The 15956-nt window shown below is 41.2% G+C and overlaps 2 protein-coding genes across 12 annotated transcripts in view; both read left to right on the plus strand.

Annotated features, from left to right (window-relative positions):
• The window catches only part of prex1 (phosphatidylinositol-3,4,5-trisphosphate-dependent Rac exchange factor 1), a 74980-nt gene extending 62080 nt beyond the window's left edge, over positions 1-12900 (plus strand). For 2 of the 4 annotated variants that reach the window (XM_027288983.1, XM_027288984.1), the window contains exons 27-41: positions 1215-1303; positions 2017-2099; positions 2739-2829; positions 2969-3097; positions 3188-3229; positions 4080-4297; positions 4463-4565; positions 6658-6801; positions 7706-7820; positions 8526-8592; positions 8744-8788; positions 9389-9564; positions 9811-9913; positions 10494-10561; positions 10673-12900. In XM_027288983.1, the coding sequence (XP_027144784.1) occupies positions 1215-1303; positions 2017-2099; positions 2739-2829; positions 2969-3097; positions 3188-3229; positions 4080-4297; positions 4463-4565; positions 6658-6801; positions 7706-7820; positions 8526-8592; positions 8744-8788; positions 9389-9564; positions 9811-9913; positions 10494-10561; positions 10673-10715 (1516 nt within the window). In that variant the 3' untranslated portion in view covers positions 10716-12900. The remainder of the gene's footprint in view (positions 1-1214; positions 1304-2016; positions 2100-2738; positions 2830-2968; positions 3098-3187; positions 3230-4079; positions 4298-4462; positions 4566-6657; positions 6802-7705; positions 7821-8525; positions 8593-8743; positions 8789-9388; positions 9565-9810; positions 9914-10493; positions 10562-10672) is intronic. The other 2 variants (XM_027288985.1, XM_027288986.1) reach the window with 1 other exon arrangement.
• Positions 12901-13564: 664 nt separating this feature from the next.
• kcnq2a (potassium voltage-gated channel, KQT-like subfamily, member 2a) overlaps positions 13565-15956 on the plus strand; it is a 29158-nt gene continuing 26766 nt past the window's right edge. For all 8 annotated transcript variants that reach the window (XR_002042699.2, XM_019270888.2, XM_019270889.2 and 5 more), the window contains exon 1: positions 13565-14122. Coding sequence is in view for 7 of the 8 variants with exons in the window: in XM_019270888.2 (XP_019126433.2) it covers positions 13824-14122 (299 nt within the window). In the remaining variant the exon portion in view is untranslated. The remainder of the gene's footprint in view (positions 14123-15956) is intronic.

Raw genomic sequence — 15956 nt, forward strand, 5'->3', positions numbered from 1 at the left:
GTGTGTGGTAGGTTTAGGTCTGATCCGCTACTACAAGCAGGATAATTGTCACAGTGGTGCTCACACTTTTGGCAGGAGGTGTGTGACTAAATTTGGAAATCACCTCTGTGTGTGTGTGCGTGTGTGTGTGTGTGATTATAATTAGAGATTAACACACAGTGTGTATACGCACACAAGAGCAGATAGCCGGAAGGGAAATAATGCAGCACAGACAGGGAGAAATGGGATTGTGTGTATATTAGGCAAGAGATAAACAGAAGAGCAATAGGAGGGCCTGAAGTCTGATGAGGGAGAAAAATAGCACAAAGACAAAAACTTGGTGTGTTGTATGAGTCTGTGTGAAAGAAAGCCAGCGGGTAATTCAAGCCAAACTACTAAAACATGGTTATATTGACTCTTTCCCCATAATTGTAGCAGTTCTGTTTCAGCCAAGCCCCCCACCACAACCACCAAACACACATATTCACACACTTATGCACACACATGAGGGACCACAGAATAACCCGGCAGGTGACATTCACCCCCTACTCTGTCCCCCAGCCAAATCTGGAAATAGCGAAGGAAGACAAAGCCAGTGTTGTCGTTTTGTAGCTTGTAGCCAGTCGTAGGCCATTTGTCATGGTAATTCGGCTTGTGAATGATTCAGAGCTCCTCAGAAGGGATCACGAGCATGCTCACTTGAAGCAGTGTATAATTTGAGCCACATAAATCTTCCACATGCTCCCGGTAATCATGTTGAATCACGTAGACGTATGACTATAAATACCAGACTATGTCATTTTACCAAACTGTCTCAGGCAATTTAAAGTATTCTGCACACGCCAGTTAAAAGAAATAGACTGACAACTAAGCTACAACACAGTGGCAGCGTTCAAAAGAACATATTTGTTTAAAAAGATGCACTGCATTTCACTGTTTAGGTCTAATGTACACATTTATTACCATTAAAATGTTTGGGAGTGTAATGCAGCTACAGTTTACTGAATGCTTCTCTGTGTAAACCAGTGGCGGTTGTTGCTGTGAGAAGCGTTTAATTACCTTTGGTCTCACGTACTGTAAATCAGAAAAGGCATTTACAATCAGAAGGATTATTTGGCAGCTTAATTACAAGATGCAGCTTTCCAAATCCCCTCTGTGGTTTAAGAATGGAATGAACCCTTTGCTTTACAATGCATTTTAACTGTGTGCATTTGTGTGTTTGTGCATTATTACAGTGAATGCAACAGCAACAGAGATTCGGTCCTGTCCTACACCAGTGTGCGAAGTAACAGCTCTTACCTGGGGAGTGATGAGATGGGATCAGGTAAAGGAAACAAAGCAAATGCTGCTAGATTTTCTTTTCTTTTCCCTTTTTGATGCAGAGTTGTACTTTTTTGATGTGTTTTTTTGTGATTTCATCTGCAATGACACATTTCCTATTGTTTTTTAATTCTGCATATTTAAGTCAAGCAATAATCATTTTAGATCCAACGTTGAAGTAAACAAGAAAAAATGTGTGACTGTTCAAACAGACAACACTGTAAAGTGAATTCAACGTAAACAACATAAGCTAGGCTGAAGCAAACACATGCTCCCTGAGAGTCAAACAAAGAATAAGAGTTTATCAGTATTTGCCAACTTGTGATTCCTCGTTAGTTTGTAATAATGTTGGTCATATGTCATGCTCTTGAAGGCCAAAACAGAAAAATACTGGAGATGTTTCCTGGAGGTGACTGTGGTCAGATATTTTAGACACAACATTTCATAACCCATGCAGCCACATTTTTTGTGCCGTGAGCCAAGAATGTGTCTGCTGCTGTTTATCATTTTGTTTTTATCAACATTAAGACTTAGATAGCCCACAATGAGATGATATGATTTATATTAGCCCTCATCCGCTCCAATTGAATGCATCACAATTTACATGAAAACAGATGGATGGAAATGTGTTTAATAAGCACAGACGGTCAAATAAAAGTGAACTCTGGTGTCCAAATGTGTGAACCCTCCTCAGTCTTTTGTTTGTTTGGCTGCTAGGTGATGAGCTGCCATGTGACATGAGGATTCCCTCTGACAAACAGGACAAGCTGCACGGCTGCCTGGAGCATCTTTTCAATCAGGTCAGTTCTGGGGATCAGTTTGTAAATTTTTGTGTTGCAGAATACACTTGTGCAGAAATAGCTGAGGGTCTAAACTGAGCTAAAACATTTCAAACTGAAAGATAGTGAAACAAGAAAACACACACATGTCCGCACTAAACCCCCACCACTGCCGCCAAACCATTTGGAACAGATGATTGTGATAGTAATCAGTCAACATCTGGGCTGAGTTACCTTGTTTAGCTCTCTGTCCTCTGGTCAGAATCCTGGGTTTCTCTCTCTCTCTCTGCGTTCACTTGACCTCCTTTCTTTCTCTTCAAACACACACTTGCACTGGTACATGGACTTAAGACACCCATCCATCTTTTCATCTCCTCTCCGGCATTTGATGTCCTTTGACTTCCCCTCGTGGGGTTGCACTCACTTTGGCTGCTATAGTTCTTTCCACATGTAAACAGCAGCTCAGGGGGCCTGCAAACACAAGTCTTGTTGTTGTTAATGCTGAAAGATCCTTGCCAGAAAGAGTGTGTGTGTTTATGTGTGTATATTTGAATGACACAGAAATAAAGGAAGTAGTTGGAAAGGGAGAAAGATAAGATATGTAGAATGGGAGGGATGAAGGATCTGATTACCTGACTGTGTGTGTGCGTGCGTGCACAGGTCGACTCCATCAACAGCCTACTCAAAGGACCTGTCATGGCCAAGGCCTGTGAAGAGACTAAGCACTTTTACTCCGACCACAACCAACCAGGTACATAATTATTAGCGTGTGTGCATTTGTGCGTGTAGGTTGCTTTAAAGGTGAGAGGGTGTGTCGTCACGCTACTGTTCATACAGCTGTTACACAGCAGCTACACACACTCACACATTCTTTGGTTTTATGTGAACAGAGTTCCGCCAAACAGAAGACTGGACTGTTCGTTGTCGTTACATAATTCAAAAGAACATCCAGGAGGACCCTTGGAACCTGCCCAGCTCTATTAAAACCCTGGTGGAGAGTCTGCAGAGATTTGTAGATGGTTAGTTGATCACACACACATATACAGATCCACTCTACATGTGATTTTGTACAAAACTCATTCTGTGTTGTTTTTCTTCTGCCTCCACAGATGGAAAGAACCAGCTTCTCCTAGCTCTGCTTAAGTGCACAGGTAGAGTAACATGCCAGTTCATATTCAGAGCAAAGAAGCAGCAAAAATAATTTAAACTGGATAAAGTTCTAATTTTCTATAAAATTAACAGTTATCAAGACCGGCTATGCAATCACTCAGCAGACTTGAGTCTGAAGCAGCAGGAAAGGCCTCATAACTGGAGTATTTTTAAATGATTCCAACAGTTTAGAGCTCTTTGCAAATGAGATCATCCATCATAGGAAAATACAGGCAGTTCTGCATCAGGACATCTGCAGGTCCTTAAAATTTCTTCAAGGTTTATTCAGTTAGAACTAAAATATTTATTTAAGATGTCATGACTAGTTTTAATATTTAATGAGGTTATAGTTTTATTTTGTCACGTTATGGCTATAAACCAATTCTTTTATTAATTTGAATAATGAACAGCCTAATATAATATAGCAAGTATGTTTTGATTTCATCACATCTGCTTCTTTACAAAGAGATAAAGCAGATGTCTAAATAAATTTAGTTTCCAGTATAATTAAATAGTTCATCTTGGCTTTCAGCATTGTTTTAATTTTCCAGATCAGGATCAAATCCAGTTTGAGGCCAGTTGTTCTGTATGTTTGTACAGGAATGAGGGTCGATGTCAGAGCACATGATGCTTCAGTCACTTTGAACTGTGCACAGTGGCAGATGGTGTTAGTTAATGGGAGATATCCTCTCAGGAGATCCAGGCTAATGGAATAAAGTATGTGTTGAAGCAGCTCCTGGACACATGTAATGAGGAAGGTTACAGGCTAACCTCTGTACCTCTCCCCCACTTTCTCCATCATTCTCTGATCAAACCTTCTCTCTCTCTCTCTCTCGCACCCCCCAACACCAGACACATCTCTGCAGCTGCGCCGGGATGTGATTTTCTGCCAGGCGGCGACGGGCGCCCTGTGCACGCTGGCAGAGCAGCTGCTTGCAGCATTGCGGTCGCGGTTCAACAATGCCGGCGAGTACCAGGAAGACGGCAAGGAGACCAGCCGCAAGTGGCTGGAGCAAATATCTGCTATTGGCGTGCTGCTGCACTTCCAGTCCACGCTAGCTCCACACCTGGTGAGTACAGAAGGCAAACCGATGGGTTTCCAAAATGCAGCACCACTGTGTGAAGTTGGAAGTCTTACCTGATACAGTGTTGAAGCAAACATGTACTGTATGTCCTGTTGTATTTATTTTTGTGGGTCTTTATGGCTTCTGAGCTTTCTTTCTCTCCTCCGGCAGAAAGAGGAGCGGACCATGCTGGAAGACACCAAGGCAGCCCTGTTGGACTTGGACAAAGTCACTGTGTTCTTCAGGCAACTGGAGGACGAGTGTCTAGTCGCAAGTAAGACACTCTCAATCAACAAAGACAGACTTGGCTCATTCAAACCACACGGCTGCTAATGAGCAGCTGTATGGTTTGACCAACTCTGAATAAAGTTCCATTATGTGGATGTATGGCAGCTATTTAGGGTGAAATTTGCCATCTTGCCGTTGCAGATCTAATTTTATTCTTAGTGGAGAGTGATGGAATTTGGAGCTAAAACAACACTATAATGGCCCCGTAAATCATCTTAAACAAGGACAGAGCCTCGTCCTCGTTGTCCTCACAGACTGTGACGGGCTTCTTTTAAACTTAAATGCTGCTCCTAGACACATGAAATAATAGTAGAGTGAAATCACCCATACAGTAGATATACACAGCAAGCACACTGAAATACTCATGCATATATGCAGTATTCTTGCACCAAATGCAGCATGTGTAGTTGACAGTCCTGCCCAACCAATAAACATTTATTTCAGCGTAAACATTCAAATATAATAATTTATTTGTAATTTGAACTGAGGATGCACTCCGGCTGTTCATAGCGGGCATTGAGAACATCTTGACATAGTGTGTGTAGATAAGTGTAAGACCTGGGTGTCTTTGTGCCTTTAATAACCTCAGTATCTGTATTCACTGAAGGCTCTTATAGCTACTGAAAGCTTTAAAGCCAACAGACACAAAGGACGACTGCACCCTGAATCAGTTCTCTTTACAGCAGCTTCAATATGGCCAGCAGAGATTGCTGTTCAAAGGAAAAGCGCAACATGCACTTCCCGTTTTAGGAGGCAAGGCCATGGATGAAGAAAAGGATATGCTATTATAGGTTCACGCTCAGCAGCAGCAGCTAGTATTTAATGCACACATGCATATATTGTGCACAAGCATGCAAATCAATGCATGCACATATTGGTCATCCATAATGCATAATTTATTATATAAGACAGGCATATGGAGATATATAGAGTGCACAGACTGCACATGATGTTGAAAAAAAGAAGCATTTTAACCAAACTGCTCTGCTGAAGTAGCATTTTCTGCTCAGACTGGTGCAGTGCAGGTAGACAGTTTGTGGCGGCAGCATCCATTGGACAGTATTGATTTTCTAACAGCAGCTTGAGCAAGCTGGGAGCTAAACTGTAGCTAGGTTAGAGTCATGTAAGCAGCACAGAGCCTGAGGCCCCCTGAGTTCAGCCTTCAGCATCACAGCCAATTCCACAGGATTATGACTTGATGGCTTCTCTTGGAAAGAGTGCTGACCCTACAGGTCACTCAAGAAAAGGTCATTTCCATTTGGAAGCCGCTCATGCGCCACAGTCAGAAAATGAAAGCAGCTTATAAATTATTACTAGTCATGTATTGTTTGTAGAATCAGAAAAGGTTACTGCTCTGCATACGATTGATGGCGGATTCTTTTAAGGTACAAGTTAGTTTCAGAAATATGTTTTATAGAATGCACCAGACAATAAAAATCAATGTCTTTATATTCTGTTGCTTTTAAAGTGTGTTCAAAATCTCATTCCAGTCTATTTGCCAGCTGCTGCTATTTTAAAACCTGCTTACAGACATAACATTATGTGCCGATTTTCCCAACATGACTAACACACAGGTAACTACCACTGTTATATTTAAATGGACTTCAGTCATTTTTTCCATTACCCGGCGCTCTATGGCTGCGTCAAAGCAAAACTAAAGTGAGGCTGGAGACACACTGAGTTCTCCACATTCACTTCTGTCATGATACAGTTTCTAGTGTGATTGTGGTTTTATGAAAAAATGTAGAAAAAATGCAAATTATTTGAAACGATTGATGCTCACTAATGCAGAAGTACATGAGTACTGTTTTGAATGGAAACCTGAAGTACAACAGAGCTTCTGACTGGCAGAGGGTGTAGATTTGAATTCACATTAATAGTGAAAGTATGCCTTTTCTGTAAAGCTTCACTATTAATTCATATTACTTACCTAATTTATGTTGACATTTTTATATGTGAAATGGTTAAAGCAGACTCACAGTTGATACTTGATACCAATCTGACACACTCAGTAGCTCAGACAGCCAGAAGTTTAATAGTGCAGTCTTATTAACATCTCCCCTGTCTCTGTGTTGCAGATACACCGGTGTGTTACCAGGTGGAGGGCAGCCGACAGGCCCTCAGGGTCACCCTGTACCTGGACAGCTGTCACTTCAGTGAGCTGCCCAGTCGGCTGCAAAATGGAGGCAGCCTCAAGCTCCACACTGTGCTCTTCACCAGGGGTAAGAACTGGGCAGACTGGGAGGGAGGAACTGGAGAGAAAAAACAAAACATGGTCCAGGGTGTTGATAAATGGGTCTTGTACACAACAGTGGCAAGTGGGCCTGAGTGCTGTTCCTTTATATGATTTAAAAAAAAGACATGAAAATCACTTATGTGCACTATACACCGAGTTTAAAAACACTTTCAATGCATTATGCAGCCCCCCATACATACACGTGTACATACACACTTCCTAATAGTTTTTATTGAGTTAGATTGACGCCTTTTATTGTCCATTTAAAACGCGGCGCCTTTACGTGCTCCCTTGCTGCCATGCTCCTTCTACTTCTCCATCAGTCTCAGCTGGCCTAGTATGAATGGATCGCATTATACATCGTGCCTGTCTGCCAAAAAGCCATTCATTTTCCATACACAAGTGCCAGTTGGAACACTAACCCAATGAGAGTTCACACTGCTCTGGTGTACTTCAGTGCGGTACAAAGTGCTGCAAGCTATTCAGCAGTGGTGACCTGTGGATGAACATTGCCACCTACTGGAAACTAGTCTTTACTGCAGGTTGGAGGGAGGAGTGTGAGCCCCCTAGTGATAATGCAGATGCTGAAGTTTGTGTGAGTGTGTGTGGCCATATCTGTCCACATATAGATAAGAAGAGATCCTCTATAATAGCAAGATTTTTGGGCACTCCTCATTTAGGAGTATTATTTCAAAGTCAGGGTTAGGATTACATTGACATGAACACGTTTACATTGTTCATAGTTAACATTAAAATTATGTTCATGTTAATTTAAGGGTTAATGGTGAGGTTTCAGGAGGTAAAGGATAAAGTCAGACAGCATGAAAGTGTGATCATATAAAAATCTGTCCTTGTGGTTGATCTAAATGGCCTCCTGTCTATTCATCCAGCACTGGAGCGTCCAGAGGGAGTGTCCCAGCAGGAGTACACAGCCATGGAGGAGTTCCAGCAGCGCACCAACGCTGTCTCACTAGAGAAGGTCAAGGCCTACTACCGCAGACTCAGGTACACTACGCTACGCTGCATCACAGCCCTCCAGTGGCTTACTCACTACCACTAGCGGGATATATTTCACCTTAAAGGTAGAGTTCATCCCATAGTGTTATGCAAGCAAGCAGAAACCACGCTTCAATTGCTTCACTTTTCTTTTAACTCTTTTCAAGGTCTAGAATTTTCTAGACCCACACAGGATTTTGTTGGCTCCATCAGTGGCTCATTTAACGATGCCAAATGGCTCCTCCTAATCAACTGTTTCTCAGACATCAGCATGTCTAGTTTCTGCAGACAGCTTGTGATATTTTTGCAAAATGCTCTACTGATTTGTTAAAATGCATTTGATGAATCTGGCTGGTGTTGTCTTTATAGTTTTAAGAGTGTAAGAAGTGTAAACTTTTAATGCAGTATTTTCAATTTATAAATATTTACAGAGTCACATTAGTTATTGTTTATTGCCGTGTAACATGTTCGTGGCCTGTTAATATGGTCAGTATTTCTGATATCTGCATGGTGATTCCCACAAAATTGCCCATGCAACATCAATAAATGATGAAATGTGTAGTGTAGCAGATGCATATTCTATGAAGTGAAGTACTCTAGATCCTCTGTGACTTAGCTCTCACACAGAGTGAGTCAGAGCAGAAAAAATCTGTAGATTTTCAAACGAGTTGGAGAGTTAAAAAACTAAAACAGACGCATTTTCTGTCCTTGCAGGGCTTTCTATTTGGAGAAGTCCAATCTCCCCACAGACTCAAACACCACTGCAATGAAGATAGACCAGGTAAATATACACATACTCTGATGTGTTTCCCATTTACTGCTTTTGCCTTGGACATTACAGTCTATGTTTTTTATTGCGCAACTTATCATGTTCTTGTTACATAAGTCCATTTTTTATATAATGTTGTGACTGAATATAAATGCAAGCACAGATACTGGGCCTTGAAGTTAGAGACCTGCGACCAAGCATTTCAAAAGTAAGATGAACTGGTGTCCTGCTCCCTCCACTGGAAACCCCCTCTAGCTCGTCAAGACTCCCCTATTAACTCTAACTAACCTCAACACCACAACATTATAAACTGCTTCCATTTGAACCTGAAACCTAGTGTCCCAGACTGACTGTAGCTGAAATAGAGTCCAGTGATTAAAGTTGAATAGAACATACAGTAGTTTCAATATACTGTGTATATATATATAGATTGCAAAGAGTTGAACCTCTTTGTGTTATTTTTGATGATTTTACCTCTACTTCTGCTGGTGTGCCACCTTACCAAGTCACTTATTCTACTTAGTTTAGTGTTTAATATTAGAAATATATCAAGTAGTATGAGATTATTTTACTTGTTTCTAATACAAATCAATTTTACTTTTCTGGAGAAAATTGGCAGAACTGAAGACATTACTGTATATAGGAAACAAGTGACCTTTTTCCTTTGCTTAGTTTCATAGAATTCAGATTTTCACTCTCAATAGTAGTCTAAATTACTTGCTAAGATGGCCACTCTTATGATATTGTATTGTACCATCTTGTCAACAGTCGCTGACCCTCTCCAACCTTCACTGTCTTCTCCTAATAGCTGCTGCGACCCCTCAACACACTGGACGATCTCTGTCGACTAATGCAGTCCTATGTCAACGCGCGCCAGAGTGCCCAAGGCCACCCGTCAGGTGTCAGCGTGCTGTGTGTGTCCTCCGAGCTGTGTAACCGTCTGGGAGCCTGCCACATCACCATGTGTGGTACAGGCATGCAGAGGTCAGCCTGGCACCTCGCCAACATTATTATACTGCTTGTGTAGTACAACTAGACTGCCAGCTGGAATAAGGATTAACACAGTGCAGAGTGGATGACATGCACCATTGAGCCTCAAAAGCAGCCTTGCCTCATTGTCTGGATTCATTTCTAGTTTGAGGTGTCCAGCGGGTGCACATATGGACATAAGGGTGTTTTGTTACAGTGGCCTACACAATGCTGACCTTTTGACATTTTTCTTCTTTGCAGATGTACCCTAAATGTGACACTGGAGCAGGCAATGATCTTAGCCAGGAACCATGGTCTCATGCCACGCTGCATTATGCAGACCATGGACATAATGCGCAAACAGGTAAACCTCAGGGGCAGTCGATCCCAGGCTCAGGTCCAGTAGAGATACCTCAGGGGGTTGTATGACATCCTCAGTAGTGTTTCTTTATGCTTAGACTTTTGTATTTTAGAAATCATTTTAGTATGCAGAGGGATTTTTGTGTTTTTTGATGTTTTCAAATCAGCATCACAATGTTAATAAGTCTATTTTTCCTAATATTGATGTCGCGATTTAGAACATAGTACACAGGAATTTTGAAGTTTGATATTTGATGCAGTTAACTGTTTTCCACATTAATCCATTATATCAGAAAAAAACTCCAAAATATTCACAACAAATGATAGATATGATTATATTGTTGCAGTACCATTTTACTGGAGTCTATAAATGATAATACTTAATCACCCAGCCAGAATTAAAGATAATATACAGTAAGAGTAACTATTGTGATTAAAAATCTTAGAGTATGGATGCATTTGGAAAAATCATATCAAATGAAATCCTCTGACTCACAGCAAGTATTTCAGGACGTTGTGGGTTTAGCCATTCTAAGCAATATGGTCAATGCAGACCTTATAGCATATGTTTTCTCTTCTACCAGGGGGCAAGAGTTGAGCTCTCTGCTAAGAATCTCAAGGTAATGGACCAGATGCCTCCATCATTCCCAAGGTATGGTATAAAACCACTTCCAGGCACCCCTTTCCACACATCAATACATTATACCATTTATGTTTTTAGAAAAGACGGATTCCCTCATTTGAAGTTATTCTTTCTCCACAGGCTCTTCAAGCTGTGTTTGCCCCCCTCAGATGGAGAACTCTAAGAGCATCTTCACTTCAGAGAAGCCATCTGAGAAAGGGTAAATGTGGGAGAGGAACATAAGATGAGAGCTGACAATAACAAGAGTGCAAGTCTCACTGCTTTCGTTCCAAGAGACACTGCCAATGGAAAGACCCTTGCCCCCCGCCCCCCACCGCTCCAGTTACACAGGGATCATTCCACCATGGATACCACTAGAGTCTTCAGTGCAACATATTGGCTGAACGAGACTGTACAAATGACTATTGTCAGTTACCAGGGAGCACGTACAGTGAGATTGATGCAGCCTGAAACTCAAGATTAATCATGTACTGTTATACTGGGAAACCCCACCCCCCAGATAGAAGTGGTATTACTTTGGCTGTCTGTCTCCACAAAGCTGACACGAATGACTTGACAACTGGTGCAAAATACTCACATGAAAAGTGAAAGGGAGATGTCAGTTTGTGGTCTCCATTCTAAAGACATCCACAGTGATTCTGCTTGTAACTGAGCTCTTACTATTAACTGGATTAACCAAACTACCTGTAGCTGACTGTCATCCTGAATGCAGATGTTATCCGTTTTGCCTTGGACTGCAACTCCAGAGAGCTATGTCTTTCTCTGTCTGGGCTGGTGTTCCCCAGGGCTCAATGTTTGGACCCCAAGTGAAGTAGAATAGTTGTGAGATAGAATACCCTGCTATTCATGTATGTTAGCTGGCTAAATAGATGTAGAAAGGCAAAGAATAGACAGAAATGTGGAAGGTAGGAAATGAGGGAAAGATGGTTAGATAGAGGGACAGGGAATGGGGGGGCTGCTTTTTCTTTAGCCCATTGCATGTGGTTACTGTGCAATTACTGTAGGTTTAGTGTGAGTACTGTATTACTGCACTATATGAAGGATAGTTATTTATTGTGTCCGGAAGGAGCATTTTTATCCCTCACTTATACTTATATCAGGTATTAAAGAATCTAAAAGCATTCCAGCCTACGTATTGAACAGTATTTAAAGGACCAATGGCATGCCATTTTTTTTAGATGTAACTGCTTGTGTATTTTATTTATATGTTTGGACTTTTATCACATCAGGAAGTGTTAATTGATCTTCAGGGAAAGCAAGGAGGGAAGACGATCAGAAGCTAGCTAATCAGAATCAGGACAAAGAAAGCTAAAGCAAACTATGAGACTGTTTTTCAGTAAGCAGCCATGTCAACAGGTTGGGATATTGAGTCATTGTTAAATTATTAATATATTAATTCAAATGTACTAGTTGAAGGTTTGCCTTCTGTTAACTAAGACATTATTTTGATTTTTAAATTGGTTTTTACATCGTCTTGGGACTGTTTTTACTGTAGGTATTAAAATAAGCACAACGATTGGTCCATTCAAGGTGCAGTGTTAGCAAAAAGTACTGTAAGCGGTTTGTGGATGGTGTAAAACAAAGGGATTCTTTCAGGACTGAAACACAGTAACATTATTTTACTGAAGATTTTCATTTCTTGTACATACAAACTGTAACAATGTTGGAGAAAAACGATAGGATGTGTCTCACAGCAGCGGAGTAATGCTATAAGTTAAATTGGATTATTTTTATGGAGATAATATAGTATATAAAACATTTTCTATTTGTGACTGTGCATTTAAAGAGAAGCTGTTTCTCTATGCTGAGCATAACCTCACTGACAACTTGTTGTTTTTGACTGTTAAAAAGGTTCGACGTGCATTTCAAGAAACTGTCGTTGACATGCTGCATTCATTAGACGGATCACTTAGTCCTTTTTATTTATTCAAAAGCCGTCTGCTTCCAGTTGTGCATGTTGGAATCGTCTCCACACATCCCCCTGCACTAGCATGGCCTCTGTAAATTTGCATCCCATCTAATAGACTCATTTACATTATTGTAATTTCCTTTATCAAATCTAATTTGAACATTACATAAACTCAGAAAGCAGGAGATTCCATAATTTGGTTTTAAGTGTGTGTCACCAGTTTAAATTAGCTAATGACTGCAGCATGGTGGTGTAGCTGGACAAACAAATATGTCACTGATTACACATTTATTTACATTATTCTAATGTTTTTGTATATACTTTATTTGCAATTTTATGTTGCTTGAAAATAACTGTACAAAGGATCTTTGTTGAATCTTTCTAAAATTATAATTGTAAATGCAATCTTAACAAGATAGTAAATAAAATGTTCACAGTATGATGATTTGTTTTGGTGACCCAACAGAGCACAGCGATGTCCAATATTTATCTCGTAATATTCCTCCTTTAATGTATCTTACATGTGTTTGTGATGCCTGGTTACCTTGACTTGAATGACACCGATCTGTACATCTCTTTGTCTGCACACACCATATCATCAGACTGTGACTAAGTGCTACTGGAAGACAGACTGAAGTGTTTTCTTCAGTCCATTTACACATAATGCTGCTTTAGGTCTCAGCACATCAGCTCTTCAATCACATCCTGCTTTCTGGCTAACCTGATGTTTATTGTGGGGAAATTGGATTCACTCAGAACATACTGCTATACATTATAGAGTCATTTATGTTCATATTAATGTACATGCTTTTACATTTTAGTGAAGGCTGAGATGTCTTGAGTGCTGCTTTTAGATTTCGGCATGTCCTTTCCCATCAAACATAAAAAAACACACCCTGACATAGTTTTAGGTGTCCATTACACTGACTGGAGAAATCTGTAAATATTCCACAAACATGCAGCATGACATTTTTTTGCAGCTTCTCTCTTGGACTAGGAGAATATGAAAGGTTTATCTAAGTATAGATTTTTATTTTATTTTAAGAAACAAGACGCTTTCATTTTCCTCTCCTCATAATCAATAACTTGTAATTGTTTTGACAGAATGCACTAGAAAAAAGCTGTTTGCACATTCAATCTAACTTCAGATCATGTGTCTCCTCCCCGTGTCTGTCAAATGGCCGGAAGGGGCTAAGGTAAAAGCATCCACTGTGCAGTTTCGCGTGGTTATTGCAATTGGTTTTACTTGGGGGGGACCGACACCGACTGCATTCACCACCAGCACACACCCCTCAGCACCGGTGATGCATCCCCGCGGCAAGGGCACGGATAACTCCTCTTTAGAGTCGTCTCGACTTTAGAATGGTACAGAAATCTCTCAACGGCGGGGTTTACCCAACTCAAGCCGGAGAGAAGAAGCACAAAGTCGGCTTTGTCGGTTTGGACCCCGGTGCTCCTGAATCCAGCAGGGATGGGGCGCTGCTCATTGCGGGTTCGGAAAGCACCAAGCGCAGCGGCATCCTATGCAGACCGAGGTCCAGCATCTCCGGAGGGAGACCCAGACCGTCGAAGAAAAATGCCAGCTATCGAAAACTACAGAATTTTCTCTATAATGCGCTGGAAAGACCGCGGGGATGGGCGTTCATCTACCACGCTTATGTGTAAGTGATGTTGGCATGTTGATTCTGTCACCGTGGCCTTTTTTTTTATTATTTTACTCTAGGACACACCGCTGTCACCCTGTCAGGTTTTTGTTTTTTGTTTTTTTTTTAAGGATGGGGAAGCTGTTGTGGAGTTTTGCGGGCTTTGTCTCCTACATTGATCAGATGGCGCATTAAAGGTTTGCATGGTGCCAAGCAGATTTCAGAAGAGGGAGGGTATCACTTCACCTGCAGAACTCCTGCTACAACTCTTAATACCGCAACTCATGCTTATGTCAGGCTGACATGTTTGATCTAAATGCTCATGCTGATGGAGAACAGTCTGTGTTTAACATTTTACACACTCCTGTTTCTCATTGATTAGAGTTCGCATGTGTTGCGGCAGCATTTTCAGCACCGCGGTCTGTGGACAGCTCCGCGCCGCGTCAGTACTTCCACTAATTAACGTTGCAGTCCATCTCTGCACAGTCATGTGGACTCTAACATACATCCATCTGTGCAGGCAAAGGGAGGTTTCTGGAAACTACAGCTAGTAAATCAGACAGTGATCCTCCTCTGCCCAAAACATGGAGAGATTTTGGTTCAATACGAAATATTGACACGTCATAAATAATATTGGTCAGTGATGTGTGGCCTCTGATGAGTGGCCAGCATGTTATTTTAGTGTAAACATGGCTTCATTCTCAGACTTTAAAGTGGTACTGCAGCAATTTAGTGGTGCACTTCCCTAAAGTTGGCGGACTGACAAGAAACAATGATCAGAATCTGTGCAGCAGACACCCAGACATCAGATCCTACATTTCCCATAATGCAACCAATAGCATGTTTTAGTCAGACCCTCCCTGCCTCATATGCAGGCTGTCTTACAAACTCCAAGTCTGAAGTCTTTCTGTTAAGAAATACTGTTGTCATCCATTTTTATTGTCATTTTCTAGTAAACTGATATTTATGTGTAATATCAGTGGAGTTTTCTTTTAATACATGTAACTTCCTTTACTATTAAAATGGAAACTACAGTTGGTAGTTTACCCTCCAGCCATATCCAAAACCTTTCGATACAGTGATACTGCATGCTTGGTAGTAGGGAGTTGAAATGGCCACAGCATTAAGGAATTCACTGTGCATACACTGCGTAGCATATCGACTCCCCAGAGACGGCTGGAAGCCCAGAAGACGGCCTGCGCTTTAATGTGAAACCACACACACAGACACACACACACACACACACACACACACACACACACACACACACAGTCCCTCAGGGTGCTTTTGAAATATTAACTGAATACTACAGCAGCCAGATAAAACTCCTCCTTTGCCATTTGTTTTGCTTTTTGGGAGATCTTTATTGACCAGTGTCACTCTCAGGAGAAAGTGCTAGCTTTTTGGCTGAATTTAGTGCAGGAAGCAGTGGTGGTGGTTTTTTTGTAGGATAATACAGCATTTGGAAGCCAAACTACACCAAGCAACCTAGTTAGAACAGGGTCAGTAGCATGTGTGCTGCCTAAAATCAGAATTCTCTGGAAAGCACGTTGGAAATTAGTGCACGACTCTACCCTAAAATCAAGAAATCGGAAAGGGGACAGTGCAGATGATCCTAAAAAGTCTCACAGGCACATCTATACTTAAAGTTCACACTATACCATCCAGTTTGCAAAAGAACATCTGCATAGAGTAACTACAACTCCACCTCTATTCCATTTGTCTCTTCGATACATTATTCATTGTCACCACACTCCCTTTAATCCACCAACTGTTCCAGGCAGCTGATTTATAAAACTATCATGTGCTGCCTGTAGTCAAATCTTTCCCCCCTCCTCCTTCATTTTTCAAC

This window comes from Larimichthys crocea, chromosome XV, assembly GCF_000972845.2.
Source record: "Larimichthys crocea isolate SSNF chromosome XV, L_crocea_2.0, whole genome shotgun sequence".
Classification (NCBI taxonomy): domain Eukaryota; kingdom Metazoa; phylum Chordata; class Actinopteri; family Sciaenidae; genus Larimichthys; species Larimichthys crocea.